Here is a 24,523-nt window from a genome sequence, read left to right on the forward strand (position 1 = left end):
ACCTTCATCTGGGATCATCTCCCTCCTTCTGTCTCTGCCTCTTTCTTCTGTCTCGCTCCTTTTTTTCTTCACCTTTCAAAGACTGGAGTTGTTACTCGGAGTGGTGAACATGTTCTAAAGGGGGTGAATGGCTAAGTTTTCTTTTTATCCAATAAAAATGTCTCCTTGCCAGATCGATTGTTGTTGCTAGGAGACTGAAGCATCCTTTGGCAAGGGGCTACAGCTCTCCACGTCTGTTGTTTCCCTCCACCTCTCCCTCTCTCTCTCTCTCTCTCTCAGTCACTCTCTCACGCGCGCGCTCACACACGCACACACCCACACGCACATCCACGGAGCTGGCGCGCAGAGCTGTGGCGCCCATCCTCTCTCTCAGTGCGACTCCTCCGAGGGATCCGGAGTAGACTAAGTCAAACTTCCAGCAGATGAAGATTCGTGCGCAACATCTGAATGATCCAAGTCAAGGTAGGTCACACACAGCACAGTCCTTTCTCTCAGGACATTGTGTTGCAGTGTAAGATTTCGGGTTAGGCGACAGAGTGCAGAAGAAAAATTGTCAGTCCGGGACCGTTCGAGCGCGCGTCAGGCATCCTACAGTGGGGAACAATTTGCTTTGAACTTTGCGCAGGATTTTAACACCGAGTTTTCTGCATACACGTGACTCCTGTGTTTCTTTAAACCAGATCCACCTACTGATCGCGGGCTGTGATAAAGATGGTTGCTTATCTCTGCAGCAGGTCTCTGTTGAAGATACAGAAGGTGAAACAAAGAGTATCTGCAGTTGCGTATTTTACGCTGCGTGCAGAAGTTATTTAGGTTCAGGCAGACCGCACCAAGGCAAGTCCTGCGGTTTTAAAGCGCCCTGGAAAAAAAGATGGGCGGATAGTGCGCCTCTGCAAACAGGCATACAGGTGGATCTGATTATGGCTCACTACTTATCAGTGAGGTGACTTTTCGTACACTCCACACCTTGCGCCAGGGAGAGGCGCGTGGACCTGTGAGAAAGGTACAGCCTGAGCAGAATGTGTTACCGAGCATCAGATGTTACGTACACAGACAGTTAGTGATGCAGCTGCGCTTTGATATCTACTCTCTTAGTGTCGAGCTCTAAAGAATGGTAGCCGGTTGAATTAGTTAATGGCTAAACATTTTGATGCAAATGAGCCACATGTTTCACTCTCAAACTCAGTGGCATCCTTTAATATGAAAACTTTTGGCAGGTGTGGCTTTTTATCAGTGAACAGTGAGGACTTTTCTTGCACTGTGTTAATTAATTTTCTCTAGTTCAAAAAATGAGTATCAGTACATTTTCTTCCAGTGTACATGTGAAGTGAATTTAGACGATCACATAAGAATGATAATAAAAAATACACTCACACACTTATTCTAACCAGCCAATGAAAAAGTGGATTTTGTAAATAAAAAAATAACAAGGTCATATTTATAATCCATGAGAGTGAAATATATATTCACATTTCATCATAAAATGAAATTTCAACAAATTTATAGAAACACTCGTCTACTTTCACAGTGATTTTGGAAATGTATCACCAACACACAAAAAAAGCTGTTTCATTGTTGGAATAATGGGAATTTCAAATTGACTCTTGTTCTTTATGTGCTTTTTGAGAGAAAAGGCGAGGGAAGAATTTTGTCAGAGGAGGACTGGGCATCGCCTCTTAATGCTTAGAAGGATGAGTGGCTCGGTTCCATAGATAACAATAGTAATCCTAGAAAGTTATTATGTAGTAATGCAGTTTTTGTGTGCTGGTAGGAAATAAAATACTGGCTAAATGACAAATTTCCACTTTTTGCTGTGTATTGTTTCAAAGGTTTGGGATCATTGTGTGGCATTTCTGTGTTTGCAGCACACATGCACCTGCATTAAAGATACACCTTATTTATTACCAGTACGTATTGAATATTTATTGATTTAATTTGATAACATTAATTTGCCTTGATGTAAAAATGCAACATATCTGTGTTTTTGAGGTTTTTGATGGTGTACTTCGCAGCATCTCTCATGTGTTCATTAACACTTGTGTAATCAGATATTTACACTTTGTATATTGCTGAGTGTGTGCGCTCTGTGCATTGTGTGTGTGTGTGTGTGTGTGTGTGTGTGTGTGTATGTGTGTGTGTGTGTGTGTGTGTGTGTGTGTGTGTGTGTGTGTGTGTGTGTGTGCAGTATACATTTCGTGGCCTTAAACCTGAAAGACTCATGCACACACATGCATTTCTGTTTGTATTTTAGAGAAATGTGCATCTATTGGTGAGGCTCAGGGGACGATTGTCCATCCACAGATTGATTTGGCCTTGAGTTTCTGCATCTGTGTGCTTTAAATGTGCTAGCATGAGTCTACATCTGTGTGTTTTTTCAGTTTCTGATGTGTGTATGTGTTGTGTTCAAATGGCCTTGTAGCCTCTACACAAAAACACTCACAGGATTGTATGCAGCATAGAGGCTCATCTCAGCTCAGTGCATGGATAAAGGAAGCACCTGCACCAGCGAGCTCCTCTAGTTTTGTTGGTAATGTGTAGGTGTTAGGCTGTGCTGTGACAGAGATTTTTGAAGAACAGGCAGTGCTCACTGCAGGCTATCATGGGCTGGTGTTTTTCATGTTGGTTTTGCTGTTGATGGATTTTATCTGTTCAATAACATTTTGATATATCAAAGAACTTTATATGTAGAGGCTCATCCTGCAACATCACACGGCAATGCCACCAACTTAGATTACTGACAGGAAGGGTTAAGAGACGAAAAATGTGTCTAGAGTAATCCTGTAGAATAACTGTCTTTGTAATATGAGCAAAGCAGCTATACGAATGGTGTCACCAGAGGTGTCTGGAACAGAATTACTTAGCATATGAGAGACACCGAATGTGTGGTCCATGCTGCAACACTGTTTTCTGAGGTTTTGACACTTTTGAAATTTATTGCAACAACACAGAGCAAGTGTCCATAAAGGATTTTTTCTTTTTGATATTTCAGAGAATTTTGGGAGCACTTCACTGTTGTTTTGTGGAATAAGAAAAGCAACACATTCTCTCCTAATTTAGCACTTTTGTGATGCTGTGCTTCAAAGAGCATTATGTTGACCTGAACTCGAGGAATGTTTCGGTTATTGTTGTGCCACAACTCTGACAGAAAACCTGATCAGATGACATGGAGGGATTAAATATGATCAAGATTAAACAATGTGATAGTTCATTGACAGCAAACTATCCCCAGATTGCTTGTTAAACTGTGTGGCCTGCTGCCTCAGGCGTTAAATGATGAAAAAGTAAAACAAGTCTTAATCCTAAATAATCCCTTGTACGTAAGGTTTTGTTCTGGATTTTTATTTTCTAATAATTTGTTCTTACTGCATTATAAATTATGTATTTATGGAACATTTTTACTCAGTGTATTTCCTGTTGTACTTTTCAGAAATGTATTCAATAACATGATTAACTAGCACTTACCTTACAGTTACTCTACATAGAGAAAACAAGCAGCAACTCTGTTGTTGAGATATGAAACGAAGCCCAACTAAACTCTACTGCTTTGCCTGTTGTTATAGGGTAGAGTCAGCATTTTCTATATGCTGAACACTGTCCATAGGCTTCAGAACTCTGCTTCATAAACCAGTGGGTGACATCACTGAGACAATATCCCTTTATTATACAGTCTGTGGGAGAGCCCCAACATCTATGTGGTATCATACCACGGGGGTCCCTAAAGTCAAACAATTTCAACACTATACCAAGGAGTTCCACCCAATGCTATGCAGACATATGTGTAAATATGCAGGTGGGTGCATAAATATTGTAAGAGTTAGAAAACAAGCAGGTCATAATTAATGGAGAGAAATGTATTTTTAACTAAATAATTGATATTTTTGTTAAATGATGTATTAAAGATCTGCTCAGTGTTGTAAATGTTCTGAAGAAAGTGCAAATATTTACAGACACTTAGTAAAACACGTTTACTTGTTTAAAAAGTAGAAAAGATGAAAGTCTGCTTTAGACCCAAATAAAGAACTGTTAGCTTTGTTTCTCTGCCCTGGTTCACATACATTATCATATGTAAGGTTGTGGTTTATCAAGGAGCACCGCCATGAATACATTCAACAGGTGCTCCTTAAAGTCGCTGTCCATGGTGCTGAATTCATGTCAGAAATATTTCACAGATTTAACTCTTCATTAAAATCCAACTTTAAAAGTTTTTGACTTTGATTTTTTTTTTTTTTTTTTTTTTTTGAGAAAAGTGAAAGATCAATCTTCTTTTTCCAATTAGTCTCTTTGTTTCTTGTTTCAGGAAATAGAAACATGGAATCCATCAGAGGAGCCAAGAGGAGTCTAATACACTAATAATACAGGTATGTAATAAAAACTCAGTATATATATATATATATATATATATATATATATATATATATATATATATATATATATCCTTTCATAGTTTTTGGAAAATGATACGTGGAGTTGTGTACTTTTACAATGGGAGCTTTGTGCTATCAGAATATAATAGAGTAGGAAAAAGGTGTTTGACATTTTCTACATGCATATCTATGTTTTAAAAAAATAGCTTTAATCAATTTTAGAAAAGCTAGTTTTCAACTCCAGCAGAGTTTTGTATGGTGATATGTTTCAACCGAAACATTATGTTGTCATTACCTGCAAGTCCAGGGTTTTAGTTTGTGCACTAAGGCATTGTTGTAAAAAATAACTATGAAACCTAGTGCTGTATTCTGCAGATTCTGACATTCCTATGTAATGGGTTAATGCAACAGGTATTTGTTGTCTGCTGTAAATATCCTGCAGAGTATCTCCCCTTAACAAGGGCTGCAGAGGTGTGTAAGTCAGTGAAACCATGATGCTGCTAAAAGAGTGAAGCAATGTTTTCATTGATCCTACAACATAACTAATGATTTACACCCAACCTCATGCCATGTAATAGGACTTACATTATGTCTTAGGTGCATGGTGAAGTTCTTGGTATGGGAGTTTTTTTTTTAATTACCACTCTGTGTGGCTCTCACACTGCTGTGCTTTAGTGAGGAAACAGGAAAGAAATCACTGCAGCTTCCCACAGTTCACCACCCATTAGCGACAACAGGGTCAGCATATAATGAGCAACACACTCATACACAGATGGACAAAGTGTCAGCACTGCTATGTCTGTCCCCTGACATCCATCCCTCAGTAAATGTACAAACATTTCCACATACAAACAGCACATATGACACACACATGCATACACTCAGGGGAAGAAGCAAGGAAAGGGCAGTGGGATGTACAGCTGTGATGGTGTGTCTCAGAGAAAGATCAGACTCTTTAATAAATGATGAGCTCGAGGAGGAAGCTGCCTTTGTGTGTGTGTGTGTGTGTGTGTGTGTGTGTGTGTGTGTGTGTGTGTGTGTGTGTGTGTGTGTGTGTGTGTGTGTGTGTGTGTGTGTGTGTGTGTGTGTGTGTGTGTGTGTGTGTGTGTGTGTGTGTGTGTGTGTGAGGAGACAGAGAGAGTGAAAGGTGGCTTACTGGTCATGAAGTGGCCACTGTTAATAAAAGTGTTATCATGAGAGTTACAGAGCACAATTCATTCAACAGCATCACTAACTTAATCTTAATATAATAATTCATATAATTCATATATATAATTCATCTGCTGTTACTCAGATGACCACTGTTCAAAGTGACTGGGTTATCAGGTGAAAGTTCCTTTAACAGATAATTTTGCCTTCTCAACATTTTGCTGTCCAGGATGTTTGGAGAAGTAAAGTTAAAAAATATAAAAAATAGAAATGTTCCAACTACTGTATAACAGGAGGTACCCGATGGCTACATGTCTTGTTTATTGGTGCCTATTGTGGAGTTACAGGGTCCAATTACAGCCCAAAGTTTATACAAGTTTTAACTACTGCTTCTTGCTATATCACTACATCTCAAACACTGAGATCATCGACATCATCATCATCATCTCAGCAATGTGTAGCTCAACAGTGTCACATGCTGACTTACTTTGTTGATTGTTCTTTGGGACTTGATAAGTGTCACCAATAACTTAATGTTTGTTTTTGAGTTCAAACACTGACATGGCTCAAGGGATAACTTGACTCAGTGTTTCCAGAGTAAATAAAGCCTTTCACTTAAAAAAAAGTTACAACAGCTTTCCACATTAGCTTAATCAAAAAGAAAAACAAAACGTGCACTTCATTTTTCTAAAATAGCACTTTGGTTCTTATCAACCAAATAATGACGATGCAAGGCTTTCTGTCACACAGTGACTTCACATCATTACTTGCTTATGTTAAAGGCACAAAAGCAGTGTCAGTGTTTCTCCACTGTTGCATCAGGTGTAGTAGCTACTCTGGGAATTCACTTCTAATGCAGAAGCTGAACCCTCTCACACCAACCACACAGCTTTGCCTCGCTCACTGCTGTGTGGGCATCTGCCACACACTCATGAACTACACATCAGCTGTGAATGCCAGTGTGAGATAATCAATTAACTACAGTTCCTACAGGATTCTTCATTAAAAAAAACAGTCAGGACTTTCCCTTTCTTAATGCAAACCTGTTACTGTATCATATCGATCATCTTGGTTTTTTTTAGTAAAAAATACAATACAAATGACCACATAAGCAGCTTCCATTCTCACAAATTACTTGCATGGATCTGATGTAGCTAAAGGTCAGTCTGTCTAACTTTTCAAAAGTTATCCAAAGTCAAAAACACAAGGAATTTTTGCCAAAGCATGCATGTCAGAACTGCTGACATTTTCAGTGTCACTTAAGCTTTATAGGATAGTACAAGGTTGCATGAGGTGTTTATCAAAGGTAAGTGTGCTCCACTAAAAAGGCAGTCAGACCATGTTTGAAGAAGCTCTAGTTCTTACACAAAAGTTATAAACCCCTGCAGATGGCACCAAAAGTATCGCATACTTTGCCCATGCATTCTCATACAAGAGGCGCAATGTATCAGATCAGAAAAATCGGGTTAAAATTGAAACTGAAAATACAAACATGAATATATTTACTCATAAATATAAACATATAATCTGATGAATTACCAAGCTCCATTTTTAACAACAATACAATTTTTGTGAGAGAGCCAACCACAAAGTGCAGAACTTGAATTCTTATAACTCAGAGAGGAAAGGCTACAGTAACTGTTTTCATCTCATTGCCGCATTTACCTGGATCAAGAAAAAACATCAACGTTGTTTATTGTATCCCCTCTGTACAAACCAATCTTTTTTTGTCTCTGAGGGTCTGCTGGTTTGTTGAAGCCCTTTGTATATTTCATGTATCGACCACAGTGACGACAGACTGGCGGGGTGTGAACATGAATTTAGTAGGCTGCAGTTGCATCCACACCATGAGGAGGTTGACTGATGCTCCATGATGAGTCCCTGGGTCATTACATGACGGTTAACTTGATTGATGTCATCAACAGAAGGGTAATTCTCCTACTGACAGGCCCCGCCGCCCTCCACAGTGATGAAATGCCGATCTGACGAATGCTTTCACACATTTCACATCCCTGCTCTGTTTAAGGCTGAACAGACATTTTTAATCATGCCACATTGGATGAAATATGAACCACAAAAACTCAGGGAAACTATGAAGACAGGGGAAACTGACTGTAACTCAATGGGAAGATGTAACAGATACATCTAAGGGCTGCGACTAACCGTTATTTTATAACACAATTACCTGGAGCTGAGGGTTATGTTCTGAAACGGCTTTTTCTGCAGATAAAAGTCAATATTCAATTCATGATGATGAAAACATAAAAATTCACATATTCTAGAGAAGTCCTCTTTGAATTTTTTTGCCTGGTGTTTTTGATCAATGAATAATAAAATTAAAATTAAATCCAAATCGTTTATTCATTCATCCATCTGTTGTAGTGGTTAATTTTAGGTCATCGTGTTCAGATCCTTTCAGGAGGACACACTGTAGTAAAATGAACTGAGTCAAATGGTCCACTGAGCACTTAGACAACAGTCTTTGTGTGGTGCTCAAAGGTTAAAAGCTCTTTTAGTGGAGAATCCCTTTGGAGTACCCACTGCACATGAGAGCACAGAGTTTAGTACCTGAAGTGAACCACTTCTTGTATGGGTTAATCCAATTTTGGGCATAAATGTACTTTTCTATCTAATGCAGTATGTGAACTGTTCACCACAAAGGTGTGCCTTCATTTTTTTTCATTTAACACAGATCAGTGGTTGTGCCATTAAATCTTTAAGGTCATGAAAGTCAATTTCTACGTGTCTAACATGATACCGCCTTTGACCTTTGAACCCAGTAAGGTCACAGAATGGACTTACTGATCAATACAGGAAAGATGGTTTCTATCTGGTGTAAACACAGCACTGATAGCCATCTAAGATTACAATTCCTGATCATCAATCTGATTGCTCCTTTGTGGCAATAGCAGTTTAATCTAGGTGAAAATGAAACCTTCCTCAAACATGTGTTCATGTGTTTTGAACCAGTGTGCTCCCCTGAAAGAAACAAAGGATGTTCATTGTGTCTCGTTAGCTTTTTTTGGTAGATGGGTTTTCTGATATCTCCGTCCCATTTATGGATCATCAGTCATTCCTGTCTTAAATGAACTTCATGCATAGTTAATGGTCACACCCCAATGCTTTCATTTAACTGTCAGAAGGAACATCTTGCCCTCACACACACAAGTGAAAGTTATGTGAGGGTCAAAATAAAGGCAGTGCCCACATGTTGTAGAGGACTAGTCATAATGCAGACATGAAACAACGAAATCCAAAGAAATCACCCAGGTAAAATGAAAAGCAGTGCAAACAGGAATATAAAGAGGGCCAGGAAACACAAAAGCAATTACTGAATTAGCTGAAAAGATAGTGTTCAAGTCTGATAAGGGATCTATTGTTCTGTGGAAGCAAAGCTTCTGATACCCAAACTCTGATCTCCCTCCCTGATGAAAAAAGGGAAACTCCTACACATGCACTCACAGTATCTTCCCATACAATGAGATTTGAGTCACTGGTGTTGCTGTGGGCTCTGTTAGGTGGACTATAGATGGATAAACAATCTCAAGAACACACACACACACACACTGAAAAAAAAAGAAAACAGATGGATAGGAAACTGGGTTGTGGGGCTATCTCTCCCCCCAGTGTTCTGCGGTCCATCGACCCTGCATGGCTGCTCTCAGCTGGATACGTGTCATCCACAGCAGCCCTGCCTGTTAGAGGGAAAGTGAGGGCTGTGGAGGCTGTAAGACTGGTGGAAATAAATGGGAGAGGAGGAGAGGATCTAGGGGTGATGTAGTGGAGGAACAGGGGATGAAACTCAAAAAGAAAAAAAGAGGAGTGTGGTGGTGCGTATGCCGCTGACTCGCTGGCTTCAGATTTGAACAGGGTCAGAGGTGAAATGGGGTTGTCTGTCAGATGTTGCTCGGCATCATAGCTCCAAGGAAGCCGGATCAGTAGTCAGCCTCCACCTTTATCTGATTCTCTCCACCTTCTCCTCCTCCTCCTGGTAAGGTTGTTTACTCACCTCATGTGTTTCCCTGTCTCTCTTTGATAGGTGTCTACAGCGATGTTGCCATGTACCAGCTGCTATCTGCTCTTACCCTTCTTTATTCAGGTAAGACATTTCATGCTTCCAAAGCTCATTTATACTACATTATGTTTACCAGGAAAAAAAGAACATAACTTTTAAAAATGGTTAACATTTTGGGAATTGACATTATTGTGTTATCTTCAAAAACCACTTACTTATTTATCACATTAATGTATGTCCGCAGCCATCAACCACCTTGCTCTGTGAAGAAAGAAGGAAACAGCTGGCCAAATGTTACACCAGTGTAGCCTTTCAAGTTGTTCTTGTGTCTTACTGTTTTACAGACTGCAGTGTATTTCTGGTCTTCCTAGTGTTTATGTTACACTTGTTAGTCAAACATATTTATGTCCACACTCGCAACTTTGTGGGTCAAAAAATCTCAAGATATTGATTGCATCCACGAGGGAATTAGGGATGGGTACCTTTCACGTTTGTAACGATACAGTACAGATGCCCAGTACTTGGCAGTCGGTATTGGTACCAAAGGGGCAACATCCCGTCAGCAAAAATGAAGCCTGTGCTAAAAGTCGCTGTTCGTCAAGAATCCGCTTGAGGCTGGCTGCAGAATTACCGGAAGTCGCTTACACACCCAGCCATAAAAATTGACTTTTACGGCATTAAAAAGTATATTTACAGCCTGGTTCAAAAAGGCTTGGGTCTATGGCGCTGATTTCACTATCGGCACACACTGTACAGTGAGTGAATTTTTTTCTATCTCTGCGGTTTAGAGATTATTAGGATCGTTTGACTTTCCAATCAGAGACACAGCTCAGGTCACGTGACCGCTCCTGTAGCTGCTTGAAGAAAAACTCACAGCTGGGGTCATAGCGAATGTGGCTGCATCCGCGGATTGGCTTCATTTCACGATTTCAAGAACAGACGGGTGACGTCGCGGATGCTTCGTCCATGTTTTATTTTTTTATTTTTTTTACAGTCTATGATTGGTACTCAACAGGACCAATTTTCCATACTTACGCGTGTTTTGTGTGGTAATAAACATTAATTTGTTTAATAATAGAATTTGAAAATTTCAACAATGTAACATATATATTTCTTAATATATATAAACCTGCTAGGCTGTTTTTATGTCCCGTTTGGAAAAAGTCACAAGGATGTGTTCAGGAACCAAAACATGGTCCTGTTTGATATTACACAAATTGGTACTTAGTACTACAGACGTAATTTGGTCAGTACCTATAAAAGTACCTAATTTGGTACCCATCCCTGGACACAGCCAAAAATACAACTCCATGTGAAACCCCATATTGTTGGTCAACTCTTTTCGTTTTTTTAATATTAACAAAGTTTTAATTTGTGCATTTTATATCAAAGATTATTTTAAAATGTGCAAATATGTGGCTTTTGTCACCTTTACAAGTGCCAAAACAAGTGTCTCCCATGTCATGCTAAACTAAGCTGACCAACTGTCAGCAACAGCTTTCCGCAAGGCACAGATTAGGAAGTCATACCAATCTGCTCATCTTACATTCAGTTAGATAGCCAATGAGTTTATATCCCAAAAATTGTTGACCTTTCCTTTGGGACACCATGCTGTGTTTGCATCATTTAAATAACACATAAATGGCTCCTTTTTATGAAGGTCATGTCAGGCTGCATTATCTGCTTCTCAGCATGTAGTCTGCCAAAATTGCCAACAGTACCCTTCTCTGAGCTTGTTACATACCATGTATGTTTAAAACATTTTACTACACTGACTGAAATGGTTTTCATTGATAAATGAAACTGCTAAAGAATATTTAAGATCAAACAAACACTTCCCACACAAACAGGCACAGACGCAGGGCTTTGTGTTGTAAGTTGACCGCTGGCACAAAGCTTTGGAGTACAATGTAAGAAGCTGTGAATTAGTAAAGTTTTCACTTCTCTGTTAGTGAGATTCATGAAGACTCTGCTACAGTTTTTGTCATCATGCTGATTTTCATACCCCAATAGAAGAGATAATATGTACCAGTGCTTTCCTGAAAAGGCTTTAAGGTAACATATCAACTAGATGTAAGACATCTGAAAGTAATTTACTGGCAGTTTAATAAAATGTTGCAAGTATACTGCAGTCTGAAAATAGATGCAGTGAATGGATAAATCAAGTGCAATCTCTTGTGCGAGCTCTGGGATGTTTGGCAATATCTTTGTTATTAAAGAAAAAAGGGACGAAAAGAGAACCTTTTTTGTTTTACAGTGTGTGCTGTGCTTGCACAGTTGCCTTTCAGACAGGAAACTGTGTTTGGATACCATCCAAGAGGTTATAATGAAGCAAACATTCAATTTCAGTGGACACCACGAAAGCAGGACAAAGATGCTTGGAGATATTACTTGGCACATTTCCGGGAAATTGGCTCTAAGAGCTGCCGATGACATTAAAGTATACTTTTAAAGGAAGGAGTTGTGTAAAACTGTTGTAAGAGTTTCAGCTTCATAAATATATATATTTATTATTTTTTATTCCACAACACACATATCCATGTGTACGCAAGACACAAGTGCACACACAATCACAACAAACACACTGTCACATCTGCAGCCTTGTTGCAGTGTTGTCCTCCTCCAAACTGTCCTCATTACCAAGTTCCTCTTTGTTTTTGTTTGAGAGTGGCCTCTGATAATGATAAAAGTTAGTTTAAGGCCTTCACTTCCAGTAACTAAAGCTGCTTCAGAGGAATACTGCAGAATATTCAAAGATGCTCCACTATTTTACATAAACACATACCATGGCCACAAATACAACACACATAGGACAAAAACTGAGTAGTGGAGTAAATAAATCTTATCAAAATAAATCTTTCACAAACATCAATTTCCTGAAAAATGACTTGTATAATGAATTCATCAAATATGTGTCAGTGGGTGTTCAGAAACAACTTTTTAAATAAATGCAGTGAGATAATTGGGTAGTTGTATGAAAGATATACTAGCACTACTACTACTACTACTACTACTACTACTACTACTACTACTATTAGTCCCCTTTATACAATGCAACACAATACAATAGCATACCCTATGATACAATATAATGCAATATATGATACAATATATGATCTGATAGGCACGGTGGCCTGTAAGTGTCAGACAGTCTTCAAAAGCAACAACTCAAATACAAACACAGCAACATGAATGCAAAGTCCACAACAGGAATGCAAACATGACAACACACAGGGAGTTAAGAGGTCTATTGTTCCAGCTGTAATGCTAACATTATGACATGACTGATTCATAAAGCTAAAGATATGATGACTGGTAAATATAGAAATATAAGTACCATGCGGAATATCTCAAGGTGAGACCCTTACGAAACTATATTTATCATAGCTCAAGTTAAAAAAGAAAACAATCATTGACTTACTTTCACAACTTTTCTGTATGTGTTGGGATAACGGACCTCTTTTAACTGCAGTTATGCTGTTTTGTTAGCATCTATGTTTTCACTTTTGCATTCATGTTGTGGCTTTTGCAAATCATTTGACATCTACCGGCCACTATAGATAGCTGCCATACTGTGCCATATAATTCAACATGATACAGTAAAATGCAATTCAATATGATAAAATAAGATGAGTCATAGTACATAACGATACAATGGATAAGATACAAAGCAATTTGATGTGAGGTGATGCAATGTAATAGGAATTATTACAATAATATTGGATGTGGTATGATGCAATGAAATAAGGTATGGTAAAATATGATACAATACAGTACAGTACAATGCAATGCAGTGTTATACAGTGTAATGCCACACCTTACAATTCAGTATGATACAATTCAGATCAAAAGGATTGGGCAAATATTATACATCACAGTACAATACTATACAATTCAATACATTACAATGCAATGTAATAGGATGGATGCAATGCATTAAGATACCATCAAGTAAAAGTATAAATAAGTATAAATAAAATTAAAGGTTTGATATAATGCAGTTTGATACAATTGATACAACATGATACAGTAAGAAAGAATTCAATGCAATTCCATTTGATGATACAACACGATAAAAAACAATATGATGTTATACAGCTCAATATAGTACAATATATTATATTATTCAATGTGTACTGCACACAGTAAACCGCAGTCGATGCCAGTGGTTGTAAAATTATATAAAATGTAATCATTAATCTAATACATAAATGAAGAAGCACATTCCAAAAAAAAAAAAAAAGTTGCTTATGTTATCTGTATTGCACATGATCATAAAAATTAAAGCTATGATATAATGTGAAAGAGATTTGAATGTGAAGCTGTGTGAACTCCTGCAGCCTTGAGAAGCATAAACAGTCTGATATAAGCAGAAACAGCTAAGATTTTGAAATGGTTAATGATGATTAATGATTCTACTGATTTTTTCTTTTTTCATATATCCCTTTTCAGTTTTCCTCCCACATTCAAGCTAAACTCTAGTTCAGATCTCTGTCTGATGATAGAGAAAAGAGCTAAGACATAGAAATAGTCTGCTTTTAGGTCAACCCCTCAGAGAAGGAGAGGTGTGTGTTTGTGCATGCATGTGAGTGTGTATGGCTGAGTGTGGGTGGGTGTTTGTCTGGATTTGTGTGTTTGTCTGTATGTGTGTGTGTGTGTGTGTGTGTGTGTGTGTGTGTGTGTGTGTGTGTGTGTGTGTGTGTGTGTGTGTGTGTGTGTGTGTGTGTGTGTGTGTGTGTGTGTGTGTGTCATATTACAGAGCATAGAGGTAAAGGTATGGCAGCTGCCTGCAGGAAAATCTGAGCAGCCTGCATCTAAAGGAAGCTTTCATCCTCCTACTTGCCCACCAAAGAGGGAGGCATACACACACTCTATCTCTGTCTTTTGCAAACACGTACACACCCACAAACAAGGGTCGAGGCTGGAGATCCCAGCAATCAACAGATATTTCACTACAAGCCAGCTCCTTGGTCTGGATTGATTTCTATTGTCAAAATGTCAACATCCAGCTTCTATCTTATTTCTCTTGAGAACCAGAGAGGCTTCAAGAGAGAGAAAAGAGAGACATCATTTAAAATTAGAAGGTTATTTTCTACTCTGGGCTTATCCTGACATTGCATTAGCCAAATAGATTAAAATGGGATAAAAACTGAAAGTCTGGCGAAAGAACAGGTTATTTATTATCTTCATGTCAGCTTAATAACGGAACCTTTGGACACACAGTAATGAGTTAGCTTATATTTCTAGAATCTGCAAGAATAGAAAGGTCAGATCTGACCTAGAGTTGGTGCAGCAGGAGCTACTATATACTGACTTTCATACTCTGGTGCCGTGCTGTTAACATGCACTGTCTTATTTGATCTGTATGAGGAGAAATGCATGTTAATGCTCGGTGTATTACTAACTGAACATCTCCACCAAAGGTGAACAGAACCCCTCACCTTAGCCGAATTCAAATAAAACTTGACATCCAATTAGAATAGAATGGAATAGAATAGAATAGAATAGAATAGAATAGAATAGAATAGAATAGAACTTTATTGTCATTGTAACAAGTACAACGAAATTGAAGTCACAGCAGCAATCAAGAAAACAAAAGAAAGAAAGTGTATGGAAAGTGCAAAAAGGTCCATAAGAAAATAGATGATGACAGCTTGTCCATCATTTTCCAGTTCAGCCAGCCTCCACCTCCACAGGGTCCAGGTCTGAGCTTCTTCAGTCATGCTCCATCTCTGTCTCTTGGATCCTGTCTGCTCACTGCAGGTGAAGCTCTTCCAATGTGGCGTTGGTGTCTGATGTTAGCTCTGTTAGCCATGTCTGTGAATAGTATGATGCTACTCTGCCCTCTGGTATTCCCTCTGTTGCTGGGTTAGCACAGCTAGCTTGTCCATCTTATTGGAGATAGATCCTACTTTCCCAATAACAATGGATGGAAGGACAGGTCTATGTTGTCACTTCTTAGCTCACACCTGAGAAGCAGCACGTGGTCCTCACCTCCTTCTCCTTACCTCCTGGGAAGACATCAGGCCTTACACCAGTTAGCATTGACATGCTACAAGCTGCTAACAGCTGAGTTCACAAATGAGCTTTACAAAGTAATGTTACACTCCAAATGTAAAGATTACAAAAAAGAGACAAAAAAATTACAAGAAACGGACAAAGAAGAGAGAGCTGCTGCAAAAAGCAGCCATAGCCAACAGGGTGGCGCCTAGCAATTGACAGTAATCAGCTGTAATGGTGCTTTTTGTGTCAGGGTGCACGTCTGTAAAGTTAAAAACATATCAGAACATTACCAAACATCATGGAACCATTGTTTGAGTGACTTCAGAGGCTAATGTTTTTATTTAGCAGCTAGCTTATGCCAACATTGCCAACAGTCAAAGTAGAATCAGCATCACCATGTTCTTACTTCTCTGAGAGCATCTCAAACAAATGTCTGAAGTACTTCGACAGTGTCCCTGTCTGCTCTTCAGCTTTTTTTAAAATACCAAACATGTTACTTTGCATTTGCCAGTGTTAGCCATAACATTCTTAAAAGCAATCTTTGTTGTTGAGCGGGATGGCACGTGAAAATGCATACAGGTAAACACTTGCCAGCTGTAGCCTAAAATCTAGCCTAAAATTTTGCACCTAATACCAGAAGAAATGATTGATAAAGATTACAAAGCATTCATTTATAAATAAGCCAGAGTCCTAATGCAGCCAGCGCTCGAGTTCAAGTCTAAGTCTGAGTTACCTGTGTACAAGTCTGAGTCAAGTCACAAGTCCTACATATCGGTTCTAGTATACTTTAACACTGTCTCGTGGTGTGTTCATGTTTAAGATAAGAAAGAACAGAAGACATATCTCTATATGTACACAAGTCAACCTGATACAAAAACCAGGTAAGAGTTTTTACACTCATGTAGTCTGAATCAGGCTCTGAAGCCAACATGGCAAATTAGTCTCACAACAACACAAAGGGGAAACCTACTGCATGTGTTCCTGCTCTTTTTGTAAATACAAATGATGTCTTCTGCAAGTGAGAAAGACGCAGAGGTATAACAGAAACTTGGCTCCTGTTCCCCTGAAAAGTGGCATATTAGTCGGAAAGTTCACAAGCTCCATCCTCCTCATTTGTTTGTTAAGGCTGATAACAAAGTGACAAGATCAAAGTAACAAGAGCTTACTCACTGTGCTTGTGAATGTAAAGGTAAGCGATCCAATGTTATTATATCTGGATTCAAAATGCCTACTGATACCATGTACAAAAGCTAACTAACATGGGACAAGTTTTAAATACCCAAGGAAAAATATTATTTATTTATTATTATTACTATTTATTTCTCCCATTGACATCTTTTGTCATACAAATTTGTACATTCCACTGAGATTACTTTTTGGACATCTTCAAGGAATAAAAGCCATTTTAAGCCATTTAGACTTTATTAGAATGTTTTTTATAGAATGATTACTTATTTTATTTAAAAGTGAATTAATAATGATGAGTGAAATCCGTGGAATAACCCTTTAAAGATGCAGTGCTATACCTTTGATTGTCTAAATGTTTGAGGTGTTAAGATGTAAGGTGATTAATAGCCCTGGCTGTTGTTCTCATTGTTGTCAGTCAGCATCCTTTGTAGTGGAATACACTCAGACATCACACTGCAATTATGCAGGATGGAGGGGGAGCAATAAATCTGATAAGGCACACACACACACACATACACACACACATACACACACACACACACACACACACACACACACACACACACACACACACACACACACACACAAACACAGAGGGAGAGAGAGAGAACCCACACACACACATACTTAGGGGTATAAACTCATGGACGAGCTGAGAATTGTTGGAACAGAGATCAGATTAGAGAGGCTTTTCTGATCTGTGGAGAAAGAAGGGTGGGCTCATGTATCAACCAGCCATCTAAGCTGGCTTATCCTGATATAACCAGGGACAAAGACACACACATACACACGTTGGGAAATAAATTTTACAGGGTGGTTGTGGTTGGAGAACAGTTGGGTGCAATACAATCTCCAAACAATTCTATATCCCTTTTAGTCATGGCCAAGCTTTGCCTGTGAAGTGGAAAAAACTTGGAGCTCTTGTTAACAGTGTCCCCAAACTCCCTCATTGGTCTACTTTGCAGCCTTTTTACTTGGTAGGAACTCCTTCAAAAGTATTCCACCGTGCAGGTCCTGGCAGCTCTGTGACTGGTCCTGTGTCATGCTGACTGATAGTAGTATCTCTCTTCTCTCCTTTCCAAACAGGACTGAAGTCCAGATGTTGTGCCCCTCCATGAGCGATCCAAACAAGCTCTCCCTGACTGTTTCATGGGCAAAAAACAGACCCAAGCATCCACGACCACTGCTCAACTCAACCCAACCTTGCACTGAAGACCACACCCATAACCCCTCACCCCTAATAGTCACCCTCAGCCCCCCACCTCCCTCTGTCCTGCTGTCTGCGAAGCCTCTACTCACATTTTGACATTCCCAGCCCTCCCTGAACCCAATATGGTGGTCTGCATTCCCATTCTTCTCCTGGTCATGATGTGTCGAGGCGTTCTGCTTTCTGCCGGAGACCAAACACAGCAGTCCCGCCGAGAGATTCGCATTGAGGGGGACCTGGTGCTGGGAGGCCTCTTCCCAGTACATGAGAAGGGTGCTGGGATGGAGGAGTGTGGACGAGTGAATGAGGACAGAGGGATCCAGAGGCTCGAGGCAATGTTGTTTGCCATAGACAGAATCAATATGGACCAAACTCTGCTGCCAGGAGTTTCTCTGGGAGTCCACATACTGGACACCTGCTCCAGAGATACCTATGCGTTAGAGCAGGTGGGCAAACATGAGCCACGCAAATAAGTCAATATTGCCTGTTATCTATTTGAAACATTGTTCACATAGGCACAAGATAAAATCTTGGATATGGTTATCAGAAACCTTGGCTTTCATTTGCAAAAGTCTAGAATGTTTACTTTGAAGCCTAGATATTGTTTTGCAAAAATATTTACTGAACACATATTAGTGAAAGTTTACCACATTTCAAAAAGCAGTTTCCACCCAGCTATGCTTTTCCTATGTACACAGAATATAACCACCTAACAGATGGCATGGACAAGTGTTAAAAAACTACATCAGTAGCTGGCCTCCCCACACCTGTGTAAGGCACTAGTGCGTGTGAGCTTTCTATCAGCACTAAAGTGACTTGGGTTGGGCAGGTGAACAAAGAAAAAAAGAAAAATGGTAGATGATATAAAAGATCTGCAGCTCCTCAGCATCAGAGAGGCTCAGGAGAGTGAGGGTGGCTCAGACTGTCAACAGAAACACCAGCTACCCTTTCAGTGCCGCCATGCGTGGCCGGGAACATACATTCATGGCAGCTTTTTTCAACAGGCAGGGGTCTTGGCTCCCCAGGCTTCTGCACAAGCCATGGCCGTGGGTGTTTCAAAGTTCAAAAAGTGCCCAAGCACTAATGAATGGAGGCTTCATCTATACGTGGTGGCAGAAATCAGAGGTTGCTTTTAAATAGCGGTGGCAGATCTTTTTGCCTCTTGGGAGTCAACACAATGCTCTGGTTTCGTCTACCTGAGGAAGGACAACCCTCACCATGGTCCAGATGTTTTGGTCCATCAGTGAGCCTAAGACAGGAGTCTCAAACACAAATAACCTGAGGGGCACTGAGCAGTCAACTTGTCTAGAGGGGCCCACTTTAGATGTTCCACCAAAAAAGGAGCAGAAAAAAACACTAAACTATTCAAATAACTGTACTTCTTGATGTTAATTATTTTACGGACATATTTGGCTTTTTTTTGCCCAATCCTTGCTGCCAGACACCTGAGAGCACTTCTTTCCAGAGAGCTGGGTCACAATTGCTCTGAGAGAGGTGGCCATGAAACCCTCAGTATGACTCGGGAATGGCATCGCTAAATCTTGACCTGTTCTGTGATTTTACTCCTGTGGTGTAGTTCATTTGCATTCTGCTTTAGTTGAGGTTATTTTCCCAAATTACACCTAAAAGCTTGACAAGAATGATCAGTCCCCCTCCTCTCTTGAAACACCCTGGGCCTGATATCAACCTTTCTTTTGGTTTTTGTGTCAAAGAGCACATCAAGACGGACCAGATTATAGCAAAAATATCCCTTTTATTTTTCAAACAGGAGTCACAGCTGGCAAAAACACTCTGAGGAAGAGCTCCTCACAGAGGCATCTCCCAACTCTCCTCTCCAGCCCTAGGCTCTGGAGAGGTTCACCCACTCTCTGCCACACTACCCCTTTTCACACTTTCCCACAGTTGCCGCTAATTACCCTAGCACTCACAAAAGAAAATCTCTCGAGAAACCAATTCTCCCATTAACATCCTGTAACTTAAAAGACCTCTATTGATAAGCGTGTCAAAAATTTGTTTTTTTTTTCCATTTGATTTTAAAGTTGCATTCACGTTCAACCCAGAAAAAGAGGCGAGCCAGATTTTGCTATAAACTGATATCAGGTAGCGAGCTGTATGAAATGGTTCTGCAGGGCAAGTGTTTGAGACTTGATGCCTTCTGAATGTGATTCCCCTTTCTGTCTATGTAGCTTGTTCTGATGGCTTCAAACTAGCGTCATGTGGTCTGTCTCTTAGAAAACTCACAACTGATATGCTGAGGGCCCAGGGGACAATGATTTACTACTTCCCCCAGGGCTTTGATTTTGACTTTGGGCTTGGTTCCTGATAGGACCATTCTTTTAGTGATAGGTCTACCACATGCAGTGGTGAAGATCCTTTCAGAGAATTAGGCAGAGGACTGCTGGTCCTGACGAGGCTCAAGCCCTGGAGAATGGAGGCTGCACACACAGATTGTGGCAGAGATGTGACCGCTTTTGATCAGCAGTAGCAGATCTGTTTCGATCTGCAGGGAGGCAACACATCTTTCCCTTTTCTTCTCTTTGTCAAGGACACTCCCCCACTTGATACAAACACCTTGGCCCAACGATGGGCCCAAGGCCATCTGTATGCCTCAAAAAATAGGGCTATTTGGTCCTCAATAACCCATCATTTATAGTACTTAAAGGTATGATAGCTGCTGTATTGATGTTGCAAGAATAGAACCTTTCAGAGGTTTATTGTGTCCTCACTGCACAATTTTTGGAACTTGTACCACCTGGGTTTTGTGGAAAAGAGCATCTCTGGCTTAGATGTGGTCACCTGGTCCTGCAGACTAAATATTGCAATATCAGCTCCCTTTTGGATGTTGGTTGTATTCATGTTGGCATAATATGTGGTTCCACAGCAGGTTCGGGGTTTGGGAGTCTGTGTTTTTGGCCAGTGATTACTCGTACCTGCTTTTACCTGTGAATGTGGACACAACTCTTATTGATAGTCTAATTAGCTCTATTTTTGCTTCTGCTTCAGGGAGACTCAAAGTTTTTCTACACTTTTATCAAAAATACTCAGCAAAGTAAGTTTTGATGCAAGAGAAATGTGCAATTATTTAATTTAAACCTTGTGAATCTATAAGTTGTTAACAGGAAGTATTAAACAAGTGAAGTAAATGTATTTTGGAATACTTTTGTGTCCCGTCTGGACACATTTGAACTCAAATGAGAGCAGAAAATCCACTGAGAGAAATCCCCTGAGAGAAATAGAAATTGGGGTTATTTGCAAAGAGGTGAATGAGCTGTATATGAACTGTATGACAGATTTCCCTTGGGTATTGTAAGCTTTGAGAAATACATATTGTTTACAATTATGGAGGCATTAAAGGATGTATTGTGGTGATTTTATTTAGTGAACGCATTGACTTTTGTATGAGCCAAGGATTTTTGATGTTGATGCATTGCAAGTTAATTTGCTGTTTCTCACGCACCAGCACTATTATAAAATGAGTCCTGGTCTCAAAGGAATTTATTTGCTAATAGGACCCTGCACTGAAGCATTTATGAGCCCCTCATGTAAATCAGTATGTTTTTATGGTCTCTTCAGGAGGACAAGAACTACCAACCGAACTTTGTCTATGACTAAAATTTCTTGATTTTATGATTTTATTTCCATAGTGTTTCATGGAGTGATTAGGAACAGGCTGATGAAAGCAACGTTATAATTTTCGGTAGGTTGCATTGCTTTCAAGTTAAACTATCCCTGTGTGTTTCTTAGGCTCTGGAGTTTGTAAGAGCCTCCCTCACCAAGGTAGACGACACTGAGTTCATCTGTCCGGATGGATCTTACGCTCTGCAAGAAGACAGCCCGCTGGCGATTTCAGGAGTCATAGGTGGTTCCTTCAGCAGTGTTTCCATACAGGTAATTCATTCCACAGCTGTATTGCACGACGCATTTCATCATCACCCTGTCTTCTTTTCTTATCTTGTACTCAGCCTTTAATGTGCTATGGCCAAGTGTGGAAGTGCTAACTTATAGTGACTGAGCATGTCTGTGTCATTGAATTCATGTGTGAGTGTGTGTACTTATATTTTACAACCAAGTTCCATTTTTGCGTGTTCTTGTGTGACGTCCCAGCTCCTCTAGCTCTTGTCATAGAGCTGAGTAATTTGCATAGTTTAGCATAAAACCTCCTTCTCCTTTACTCCTCTGTGACTGCACAAAAGCATCTTCCTATCAGTCCTTAAATCCCTAATCTCTGCAGCGTCTTCCTGTATTTGCTTCTTCAAACCCTTTCTTTTCTTAATTTTATTTTCGTTATTTTATCTCTGTCCCTCAAATCTTTGCTCTCCTCCTTTTCAGCCCAGTCTTCTCCTCCTTTTCGTCCTGCATCTTTATATGCATTCTGAGGCACTCCTCTGAGCTATTTAGGAAGAGCACAGTGTATGCTGACCTCAGCCCCTTCATCTCCTCCTCTTCCTTCTTCCTGGGGCAGCTGTTGTTAACATGTCTCTTGTCCTTTATCAAACATAATTATCCTTTGTTTTTTGCTGCTTGTTCTTGTTGCCCTTTGTTGATTTAGCTCTGTTTTGATGCAGTAACCTCCTCCATATCCCTCTGTCTGTCTGTCTGTGGCTTTCAAACAAAGTAGTAGTAGTGAATTTTACTCTTGAACATGCAAAGCTTAACTCAGGTGTCTCAAAGGCATTCACATACCATGCATCATTCCTCCTTTTTGCTCCAACACACGTGTGTATGTGTCACGGTGTGTCTACGTGCAAGTGTGTGACTTGCATTCAAAGCAGAAAACACACAGCAGCCCTCCACTGCACCAATTTTTTCCTCTTTTTCTTGATTTTTTTTTATACTTGTCCCTCATATTGAACCCATTCCCTAGTACATCTCCTTTCCCTCCCCTTCTCTTACAGGAAGGTGGCAGCTTTCACTAACAGAGAAAACTCTCTGTGTCCCTACAGACAGGTCTCTTAGCTAGCCATAGTCATTGTTCACTGACAGGTAATGGAGCAATGCAGTTACATTATGCAGCATGACCTTCCCTGACATTTAAGTCAACTGCCATCTTTAAACCATAAAACCTGCGGCAAGTACTATAAGCACGCTGTGCATGTACTTGTGCACCAGGGTGTATGTACCCGTGCAGGTGTTTGTGGATGTGTCAACTTGGCTCTGTGCACATGAGTTTATGTTTATGAGTGCACATCCTAATCTTCTATGTTATTAGTCTAATAAGATTCTGACACGTTGTCAAAACAGCTCATCAACTGAGCTGTGAATGAAATATAGAAAAGCCCAGAGTGATGAGCCCTAAAAGGATTAAACTGAAGCTAGAACAGAATGACTGTAATTTTGTGTTTATTTGTGTGAGCCTTTTTTCTTGTGTTTGTTTACATGTAGGAGAAAATTTGTACCACTTAAACATTCTTTATGTTCGAGCTGGCATCTGTGACGAAAGATGTAATGAAGAGAACATGACCAATCATCATTAAAAGAGAATATTATATGGACATCAGGAGAGCCATCACTAATGCATGAGGCAGTGTGTTATTGAACCTTTAGTGTGGACGTTTGTGTGTGAGCCCTACTCTGTGTTTCTCTATGTGCATGTACTGTATGCTGCATTTTCTTTAGATCCCATTATGCGTGAAGCAACACTGGCAGCTGTGACTCGGAAGGTAGAGTTGTTCATCCATTAAGGAGACGCTGGCTCAATCACCGGCTTTCACAGTGCACCTGTCTTAAATATTGAGCAGCCAAAAACTCTCACAGCCAAAATAGTGTGAGTGCTTTTTTACAAATAAGTTAAATAGGATCTCAATTTGGAGGAAAGCAGGTATTACATTTTTGGATAGGGTTCGACATGTAGAAGTGGTTTAAAAAGGCGTGTAGGCCATTTGCTATTCATGAAACAAGAGTCTTCTATATAAGGTAATGCTGTGTCTTACTTTACATTTTTACTGTCACATTACTTCAAGAGATATATTTTGCGACTGATTTTATCCAGGCGTATTTATCTAAAAGCTGCCAAGAGAAAACTACAATCTTTGCCCCTTTGCACTATCTGTTTAAGAGGAAACTGTTGTGCTACTTTTATCACTGTTACATTGAAAGTTACAGAGGCATTGTAGTGTTGTAAAGTCATTTTGCTGTAAAGCTGTGATAGTAACCAAAGTGTAGCAGAGGCAAAAAACTGCCTGTGTAAATGCCCGTGCTGTTTAAATTCACACAAACATGGCGGGTTCATATGTATCATTAAATATAGAAGTGGACACAGCAGAGCAGAGCTCCTCTAAAACTCTGTTGCAAAGTTTTGTGTACAAAACTGGCAGCAACTTTCAGTGTTGGGATATGAAGCCAATGTGGAAGTGCATAGAACACAGTTCCTTAAGTGTCCAGCTGAGGCTGGCTCCAAAAGCAGTGAAAGCCACATACACATTCATTGAAATGAACACCTTTACAACAAAAGTTAATGTATCATCAGCCCGGTCACAGCCTATCTTACTATATCTGTTGGTTCTGTGTATTCACTCACACTGAGTTGGTTTTTTGTGTTGTTTGTTTATGAAACACTAGATTATTCTTGTTATTTGTGATTCTTTTTTGCTTGAAAAG

The 24,523-nt window shown here is 39.8% G+C and overlaps 1 protein-coding gene across 2 annotated transcripts in view; it reads left to right on the forward strand.

The window, feature by feature from the left end:
• Positions 1 to 308: 308 nt before the first annotated feature.
• The window catches only part of grm3 (glutamate receptor, metabotropic 3), a 44,230-nt gene continuing 20,015 nt past the window's right edge, over positions 309 to 24,523 (forward strand). The window contains exons 1-5 of one of the 2 annotated variants that reach the window (XM_074677668.1): positions 309 to 462; positions 4,298 to 4,358; positions 9,553 to 9,612; positions 17,806 to 18,372; positions 21,671 to 21,814. In XM_074677668.1, the coding sequence (XP_074533769.1) occupies positions 18,052 to 18,372; positions 21,671 to 21,814 (465 nt within the window). In that variant the 5' untranslated portion in view covers positions 309 to 462; positions 4,298 to 4,358; positions 9,553 to 9,612; positions 17,806 to 18,051. Of the gene's footprint in view, positions 463 to 867; positions 1,004 to 4,297; positions 4,359 to 9,552; positions 9,613 to 17,805; positions 18,373 to 21,670; positions 21,815 to 24,523 lie in introns of those variants that run through there. The other variant, XM_074677669.1, reaches the window with a different exon arrangement.

This window comes from Halichoeres trimaculatus, unplaced genomic scaffold, assembly GCF_033239565.1.
Source record: "Halichoeres trimaculatus isolate MK-OKI-2021-1 unplaced genomic scaffold, fHalTri1.1 fHalTri1_scaffold_10, whole genome shotgun sequence".
NCBI classification, from domain to species: Eukaryota; Metazoa; Chordata; class Actinopteri; order Labriformes; family Labridae; genus Halichoeres; species Halichoeres trimaculatus.